Consider the following 9,094-nt stretch of genomic DNA (forward strand, 5'->3'; position numbering starts at 1 on the left):
TTTCTCCATGTTGGTCAGGCTGGTCTTGAACTCCTGTCCTCAGGTGATCTGCCTGCCTAGGGCTCCCAAAGTGCTGGGATTACAGGCGTGAGCCACTGTGCCCGACCTTTTTTTTTTTTTTTTTTTTAGACAGAACTCTCCCTCTGTTGCCCTGGTACGATCACAGCTCGCTGCAGCATCAACCTCCTGGGCTCAAGCAATCCTCCCACCTCAGCCTCCCCAGTAGTTGAGACCACAGGCATACACCACCATGCTTTGCTAATTTTTTTTTTTTTCCATATAAGCAGGGTATTGCTGTTGCCCAGGTTGGCCTGGAACTCCTGCACCTGGCCTCAAGCGATCCTCTTGCCTTGGCCTCCCAAATGGCTGGGATGGGATTATAGGCAGCCTGGAGGGGTGATGGGATTATAGGCGTGACACACCGCAGCTGGCTGCCTTTTTTGTTGTTGTTGTTGAGACAGGGTCTTGCTCTGTCGCCCAGGCTGGAATGTAGTGGTGCAAACATGGCTCACTGCAGCCTCAACTTCCTGAGCTCAGGTGATCCTCCTGCCTCAGTCTCCTAGGTAGCTGAGACCACCACACGCACAGGTGTGCACCACCATACCCAGCTAGTTTTTAATTTTTTTTTCTGTAGAGACATGGTCTCACTTTGTTGCCCAGGCTGGTCTTGAACTCCTGGGGTCAAGTAATCCTCCCACCTCGGCCTTCCAAAGCGTTGGGATTACAGGCGTGAGCCACCATGCCCGGCCTCTATGGAGTTTTAATCTCCGTTTACTTGACTATCACCTTCAGGATTTCAAATCTCCAGAGACCACCAAGGTGCATGGTGCACAGATCTGAATTGCAGGTTGAATCTCAATTTAGTATTAGTATTTCCCAACGCAACTACAGAACTGATTATTACTTTTTTTTTTTTTTTTTGAGATGGAGTCTTGCACCGTCCCCCGGGCTAGAGTGCAATGGTGCGATCCTGGCTCACTGCAACCTCCGCCTCCCGGGTTCAAGCGATTCTCCTGCCTCAGCCTTCTAAGTAGCTGGGATTACCGGCGCCCACCCACCACACCCAGCTGATTTTGTTAGCCAGAATGGTCTCGATCTCTTGACAGCTGAGGCTGATCCGCCCGCCTCAGCCTCCCAAAGTGCTGGGATTACAGGCATGAGCCACCACGCCCGGCCCAGAACTGATTATTAACCCAGCTCAGTGACCTTTAGAGAGCACCTTAAACCAGCTGAGCCTCTGTTTGTTCATCTGAACGGGTATTGTCAACAGCACTCACTTACAACAGTTGTTGAGAAGATCCACCCAGACAATAGTTGCTAAAGTGCCAGGCATGCAGCAGTGCTTAAGAAACTTCTCACCCTGGGTTTTTTATTGGTATTCATTGATGTAGAGATGGGGGAGAAGATCAAAGACAAGGATTGAGAATCAGGGATGGGAAAAGCAGTGGGCCACTGACAGCCGCTCTGCCTGGCTGGGAGGTGGGGTGGGGAAAGTGGGCGGGAGCTGCTCCTGGGCCTGGCCCACCCAGATCACCCCTCCGGGCTGCAGGCCTGTGCGTCTGCATCCGGTGGCCACAGAGCAACTTCCTCTAGAGGGAGCTGATTGGAGCCGGTTGCCGCTGGCACCTCTATGATCACTGGAGTTTCGCGGGTCCCTCAGGCCGCACAGGGACTAGCAAAGGCTACATCCAGATGCCAGGAATGCACTGACGCCTGTTCCTGGAAGCCAGGCTCCCACTCAGCCCCTGGGAGCAGCAGCCGCCAGCCCCTCGGGACCTCCATCTCTGCCCTGCTGAGCTACCCGGGTTGGGCCAGGATCCCGACAGGTAAGCTGGAAGGGTCCTGCCCGTCCTCCCAGATCTCAGCAGCCCCAGCCCCAGGGTGGGGCAGGGAGCCCGCTGGGAGCCGGGTGGGGAAGGGGAAGCTCAAGGCTTGCCTGGGCAGGTCCGCCGCCCCGGCTGGGGACCTGATCGTGCCAAGCCTACTTCTGGCTGCCCCTCCAGCTTCCCCTCTTGCCGCAGCCCTGGATGCCGGAGAACTGTGAGAACTGGGTCCTTTAACAGTCTGGGAGATGGGAGTGGAGGTCAGAGCCAAGGTCAAGGGCAGAGAGAGAACTTTCTCAGCGCTTCCTGCTGCCCAACATCCCTAGACTGGGTCCAGGGCCTGGTCAGGCATGTATCCCTGGGGAACATTCACTGGGGCCCAGCAAGCCCAGGAAGTCGGGGGTGGCTCCCCTCACCGGGAATTTAGGCCACTTGGATTGGGGGGCAGAGCTAGGCCTGAGTCAGCATAGGTTGCCGGCCTTGGGGGGTGTCCTGAGGCTCTACCTGCTCCCCTCAGGAGCCTGGGTTGTTGGTAGAGGGAGTTGGGGGTGCCGTCAGCATCCTCTGGCCCTACTGTCCTGAGGGTGCCGGGTTCTGGAGACTGGGGAAGAAGGAAGGCCATCTTATTTAATGAGCTACGGGGGGGTGGGGGTTTTACTTTTTGTTTTTTGAGACAGGGTCGAGTGCAGTGGCGCGATTTCGGCTCACTGCAACCGCCGCCTCCCAGGTTCAAGCGATTCTCCTGCCTCAGCCTCCCGAGTAGTTGGGACTACAGGCGTGCACCACCACGCCCAGCTAATTTTTGTATTTTTAGTAGAGACAGGGTTTCAGTATGTTGGCCAGGCTGGTCTTGAACTCCTGACCTCGTGGGCCACTGTGCCCAGCTGCAAAGTTGTGTTTTAACAAGGCCTCGCCCCTAGAGATGGAGGCGAGGAGGGTCTGCCTTCGCCCTGTCCGTGTCCGGCAGAGCAAGGAGAAGTGGGGAGCTGGGTGAGGGCACAGGTGGTCCAGCCTCCTCCACCCCTTCTCAAGAGCTCTTGGGACACTTTCGAAAACACTCCCAGGCCTAGCAGAAGGAGGGTGGGCGAAGGTCCCAGGCCCTGGGCGGTGTGGGTGGGGCTGCACAGCCCCTCCCTCTGAGATAGGAGGACGGCGCTTTCCTTCTGAGGGCTGGAGGGTGCCTGGGGAAATGGGGCTCTGGGAGGGGTGCAAACTGAAAGTGAAACAGCTGACATCCAGGAAACTCGCCCTGATGAGGGGTCAAAGCACGTTGGTGCTGCGGTCAGGACCAGGCAAAGAGGAAAGTTGGCTGGGGACAGAAGACCAGGTGTGTGGTGGGAATATGAGGCAGGTTGTGGGGCTTCGAAGAAGGCCCTGATCCTGAGGGCTCCCTCCGGCCACTGCAAGGCAGGGGTGAGGAAGGCACAGGCAGGAGGTAAACAGGGAAAGTTGCCCTGAGAAGGGACACCCTCTGAGGTCCACAAACAAGGAGAAATCTTAAATGCTTGTTGAGTACATGGACTCATGGAGATTCAGACAAACAACCCGACTTTCCGTGACTAACGATGTGACCTCGGGCACTCAACTCTTTATGCCTCACTTTTCCAGCCTGCAAAGTGGGTATGATGGTGCTCACCCTGCTGGGTTCATGTGAGTTTTCAATGTTCAACACCCAGAGTGCTCCTAAGTGGGAGAGTATATCTTAGGCTCTCAGGAAATGTTTGCGGCTAACAGCCCAGAGTTAAAAAACAGGTGTGTTGTGACCAGCCAGAGGGAAGTAGGGCCTCTGAGGGCAGCCTTCATGGGCCATTGGCTGGGCAGGAGCTCGCTTACAATAAGCATGTGCTGGGTGGGCTGCAGGAAGCCCCAGGAACAGCTAAAAACCCCCAGGCTCTTGCCCAAGGAGTGGCATGAACTTGAGAGCCAGCGGGCACTGCTGCAGCCACACTCTCCTCGCGGGTGCAGATACCTCAGTCTGCCCTTGGCTGCCTCACCTTCTTCCCCTGTCTCCCTCCAAGGGTCACAGTGAAGTGCTCAGAAGTTGTTTCCTCCCAGCAGACTTCACTGGGACCCACGCCGGAGTGAGAATAAAAAGTCCCAGAGGAAGCCAGACACAGTGGCTCACACCTGTAATCCCAGCACTTTGGAAAGCCGAGGCAGACTCACGGGTCAGGAGTTTGAGACCAGCCTGGCCAAAGTCCCAGAGGACTGAGGGCCTTTCTGGGAATGGGGGATCCTCTCTCCTATGTGGACATGGCAACCTGTCTGGGGTCCCCAGTCACAGGTCCATGCTCACCCCCATCTCTGCTTTTTCTCACCCATCCCCGCAGGCTGACCCCGTCCTCCACTGAGACCTGAAAAATGGCTTCGGGACAAGGCCCAGGTCCTCCCAGGCAGGAATGCGGAGAGCCTGCCCTGCCCTCTGCTTCTGGTAAGGGTCTTCCTGCCCCTCACCTATCCCATAACCATGAGTGCTGTCATGAGGATGGAAGGAGCAGGACTCAGAGGCAGGCTCCTTCACCTTGGTTCACCCACTGTGGGTGGGAACCCACGGGCTCAGAGGCTGGAGCTGCTGTCAAGGTTAAGCCCGGGAGGGGGAGGAGTCTGGACTGGGGAGGGCCTGGAGGTTGGGAGAGGCCAGGAAGTGAGTGTAAGGTGGGCACAGTGCCACCGGAGCAGAGGGCGGGGTCAGGGGTGAGGGAGGCAGGAAGTAGAGTGAGGTCTGGCTGCCCTATCCCTCCAGCTGGAGAAATAAGGAAGTAAGCTGGCCAATCACCCAGTCAGGTCTGCTCAACAGGGAACGCAATTATTGTGACTTGGGGAGGAAGTAAGATGGCTGCCCTCCTTCCTTCTTCCCAGGGGACAGCCAGGGAAGCCCCAGCTCACACCCCACGGCGGGCTGTTCCCTGGACTTGGGAATCAGGTCCCGGGTCTGTCACTGTCTCCCTGTGTCACTCTTCTGGGTTGAGGCTACAATTTCAGATTTTGTTTCCCACATTTCCCTGCACACAAAGGCCTGCAGAGCTGAGATGTACTAACGTAGACTCAAGAGCCCAAATGCCCGGGACTGTCCCAGCTCCCCAGCTTGTTCTGGCTGTATGACCTTGCACATGTTAGACACCCTGTGCCATTTTCCCCCTGCAATCTGGGGATTGCCTGCTCCCAGGGCTACTGTGAGGACCCAATGCAAGTGCTGGAACAACTCTCCACACAGCATAAGTTATAGGGGCGGCTAAGGCGCTGAAGTAGGGATATTTCTTTTTTTTTTTTTGAGACAGAGTTTCGCTCTTATTGCCTAGGCTAGAGTGCAGTGGCGCGATCTTGGCTCGCTGCAACCTCCGCCTCCTGGGTTCCAGTGATTCTCCTGCCTCAGCCTCTTGAGTAGCTGGTATTACAGGCATGTGCCACCACGCCCGGCTAATTTTGTATTTTTAGTAGAGACGGGTTTCTCCATGTTGGTCAGGCTGGTCTTGAACTCCCGACCGACCTCAGGTGATCTGCCCGCCTCGGCCTCCCAAAGTGCTGGGATTATAGGTGTGAGCCACCGTGCCCGTCCGGGATATTTCTTTCCATGGGTGAGGACAGCTATGGCCTTAGGAAGAGCGAACCCCCCTATAAGGCATGGGGCTGCCAGGGTTCGGCCCTCTCTCCCTGACTCCCAGCTTTGATTCTCAGAGGAGCAGGTAGCCCGGGACACAGAGGAGGTTTTCCGCAGCTACGTTTTTTACCGCCATCAGCAGGAACAGGAGGCTGAAGGGGCGGCTGCCCCTGCCGACCCAGAGATGGTCACCTTGCCCCTGCAACCTAGCAGGTAAGTTACAACCGCTGGGCCCACAAGGACATCTTCAGGGAGGCAGTGGCTCGCACAGTCTCCGTGCAGGTCCTGCGAGCTGGGGAGACCTGGGGGGTCTTGTCCTTCTCTCATGGTCGCTCCTGTTTTATGTTGGGCTCCCACCCCCATCCAGGACCTTGTATCCTTTTTAACCCATGCCTGCCCCTTGTCCCGGAGGCCAACACTCATGTCTTAGAACATTGTCGGGGACCTCCAAGAGGGGTGCACAGGGCCATGGACAACTCAGGCAGAACCCCTCTGCCATGAGCCAAGGCCTGGCCCTGACTGCCTGGTGACCCGCTCACCTGCCTGCCTCCTGCTCCTACAGCACCATGGGGCAGGTGGGACGGCAGCTCGCCATCATCGGGGACGACATCAACCGACGCTATGACTCAGAGTTCCAGACCATGCTGCAGCACCTGCAGCCCACGGCAGAGAACGCCTATGAGTACTTCACCAAGATTGCCTCCAGGTACCCCAGCCACCTCCCTGCCGGCTCCAGTCACTCCTGTGTCCTGTCACAACCAGACCATACCCTGCCTGCATGATGCGCTCCTGGCATGGGGAGATGCCTTCTGTCAGTGTCCAGTGTCTGCTGTGAACTCACATGTGGTCTCAGCCCCCTATTTTTCTCTCTTGGGGTCCCAGACTCGTCTTGTGGGCATTAGCTCACAGCTTTTTTGATCTCTGACTCCAAGGACTTGACTGGTTAGATCAGGACTCTAGAGGGGGCCTGAGGCGGGGATGTCGCCCACAGCTCCCCGGCCCAGCTGGGACACAGCTATCCTTCATGGTTCCAATTTGAAACCACATATCACACTGAAGATGGTAAGGGTGCTAACCTCTGCCAGGTCCTAGAAATGGCTCCTAGTTGCTATAATCTGGCATCCAAGTGGTTAAAGACACCAAATATTTGTGTGTAAATCCAAGCTTTGCCCCTTCTGCCTTTGTGAAACTTCCTAGTCCTTAGTCTCCTGGTTTGTAAAATAGGGAAAAGATGCTTAGATCAGTGTCCTCCTTACAAAGTGTTAGCCATTGCTACCACCAGAGTTAGGGAGGTCAGTGTCGGGGTAGACTGAAGCAGGAGGTGAAGGTAGGAGTGATGGATTTTAGAATTAGTGCGCAGAGCTGAAATATCCAGCCCGTGAACTTAGAGGCCAGCCTTCATACCACTGTGAAGACAGGAACTACCCTAATCTTTTCTGTCCTTTTCTCTCTGCTGTCTCTCGGGCTGCCAGGCCAGCAGCAACACCCACAGGTAATCTCCCTGCTGATTCCATCCACTCGCTCTGTCCTCCACCCTCTCTGTGCCCCATTGCACCTGAGTGTACACCCCAGCAGTGGTATCCAGCTCATCTGGCCCTGAGCTTTCTCCTTTCGCAGAGACCCAGGTTGTTCCCAAATACAGGCCAGGCTGGGGCAGCCTCTGTGGCCTTAATTCACACTAAGCTATTTAGTTTTCCAGCTGGGAGAGGGGTGGGAGAGGCCAGGCAGGCTGGAGGGCTTCCTGGGGACTCTCCACCAACAGTATGGGATGCTCTGCCCACAGCCTGTTTGAGAGTGGCATCAACTGGGGCCGTGTGGTGGCTCTTCTGGGCTTCGGCTACCGTCTGGCCCTACACGTCTACCAGCGCGGCCTGACTGGCTTCCTGGGCCAGGTGACCCGCTTCGTGGTGGACTTCATGCTGCATCACTGCATTGCCCGGTGGATTGCACAGAGGGGTGGCTGGGTGAGTATCCAAGGATTGCAATGTCCTCCCTGCTATTGGGGCTGCCCCTCTCCCAGGCCCCGCCCCTTCCCTGGGTGCCTGTATTTTCTGCCAGCCTCTCTGTGACCACCTTGTTTCTCCCGGCAGGTGGCAGCCCTGAACTTGGGCAATGGTCCCATCCTGAACGTGCTGGTGGTTCTGGGTGTGGTTCTGTTGGGCCAGTTTGTGGTACGAAGATTCTTCAAATCATGACTCCCAAGGGTGCCCTTTGGGGTCCCAGCTCAGACTCCTGCCTGGACTTAAGCCAAGTTTTTGCCTTCTCCGCTCCCTTGCAGGGGTCCCCCTTCAAGAGTACAGAAGCTTTAGCAAGTGTGTACTCCAGCTTTGGAGGGCTCCTGTGTGGGGGCCAGTCAGGCTGCAGAGGTGCCTCAATGTTGCATGGTGCTAGTGGGCCCTCTCTGGGCCCAGGGGCTGTGGCCTCCTCCCTCGGCTCTCTGGGACCTCCTCAGCCCTGTCTGCTAGGAGCTGGAGAGACTGATAACTTGGGGAGGCAAGAGACTGGGAGCCACTCCTCCCCAGAAAGTGTTTAATGGTTTTAGCTTTTTATAATACCCTGTGAGAGCCTATTCCCACCATTCTACCTGAGGCCAGGACGTCTGGGGTATGGGGGTTGGTGGGTATACCCTATGTTCCCAGGATTCAGCTATTATGGAAGATCAGAGCCTAAGAGCTGGGACTGGGACTTGAGCCTGGTCCTGGCCCTCCCTAAGCATCGTGTGTCCCAGGAGCAGGACCTACTAGGAGAGGGGGGCCAAGGTCCTGCCCAACTCTCCCCCTGCTCCCATTCCTCCCTCCGGCCATACTGCCTTTGCAGTTGGACTCTCAGGGATTCTGGGCTTGGGGTGTGGGGTGGGGTGGAGTCGCAGACCAGAGCTGTCTGAACTTAGGTGTCAGAAGCCTCCAAGCCTGCCTCCCAAGGTCCTCTCAGTTCTCTCCCTTCCTCTCGCCTTATAGACACTTGTCCCAACCCATTCACTACAGGTGAAGGACCTCACCCCCATCCCTGGGGGCCTTGGGTGAGTGGCCTGCTAAGGCCCCTTCTTGCCCAGACTACAGGGCTTAGGACTTGGTTTGTTATTTCAGGGAAAAGGAGTAGGGAGTTCATCTAGAGGGTTCTAAGCGGGAGGACTATCAACACCACTAGGAATCCCAGAGGTGGGATCCTCCCTCATGGCTCCGGCACAGTGGAATCCAGGGGTGTAGATGGGGGAACTGTGAATACTTGAACTCTGTCCCCCCACCCTCCATGCTCCTCACCTGTTTAGGTCTCTCCTCAGGGTGGGGCTGAGAGTGCCTTCTCTATTGGGCACAGCCTAGGATCTTGTGGGAGAGCGAGGAGAAGTTCTTGATTCAGCCAAATGCAGGGAGGGGAGGCAGATGGAGCCCATAGGCCACCCCCTATCCTCTGAGTGTTTGGAAATAAACTGTGCAATCCCCTCACCCTGACTTAGTAGTTTCTGTATTCTCTGCTACCCCTCTTTCCATCAGGCCAGACTGTGGGAACCTGTGCGTGCCTGGCACGCTTCTGGCTTATTACTGAATAAAACCTCACACTAGGCCCCCAGAATCCCATAGAGGTCTGAGTATGGTTCTGCAGCCCCCAGCCCGATGGAAGGCCTCGGCCTCTCCCCATGCACTTCCCTCATCTCTTGGGGTTTTATGCAGTTTCC

General features: G+C 56.5%; 1 protein-coding gene across 2 annotated transcripts; it reads left to right on the forward strand.

Annotated features, from left to right (window-relative positions):
- The first annotated feature begins 1,557 nt into the window (after window positions 1–1,557).
- On the forward strand, window positions 1,558–8,864 carry BAK1 (BCL2-antagonist/killer 1). Of its 2 annotated transcripts, none has more exons than XM_011945454.1 (6): window positions 1,558–1,826; window positions 4,154–4,254; window positions 5,499–5,634; window positions 5,984–6,127; window positions 7,205–7,385; window positions 7,512–8,864. In XM_011945454.1, exons 2-6 carry the CDS (start codon window positions 4,185–4,187, stop codon window positions 7,614–7,616), a joined length of 636 nt encoding a protein of 211 aa, XP_011800844.1. In that variant the 5' UTR covers window positions 1,558–1,826; window positions 4,154–4,184; the 3' UTR covers window positions 7,617–8,864. The 2 variants fall into 2 exon arrangements, with proteins under 2 accessions (XP_011800844.1, XP_011800845.1); XM_011945455.1 differs by having other exon boundaries at window positions 1,575–1,826; window positions 5,561–5,634.
- Window positions 8,865–9,094: the final 230 nt, after the last annotated feature.

This window comes from Colobus angolensis, unplaced genomic scaffold (assembly GCF_000951035.1).
Source record: "Colobus angolensis palliatus isolate OR3802 unplaced genomic scaffold, Cang.pa_1.0 Scaffold24, whole genome shotgun sequence".
NCBI classification, from domain to species: Eukaryota; Metazoa; Chordata; class Mammalia; order Primates; family Cercopithecidae; genus Colobus; species Colobus angolensis.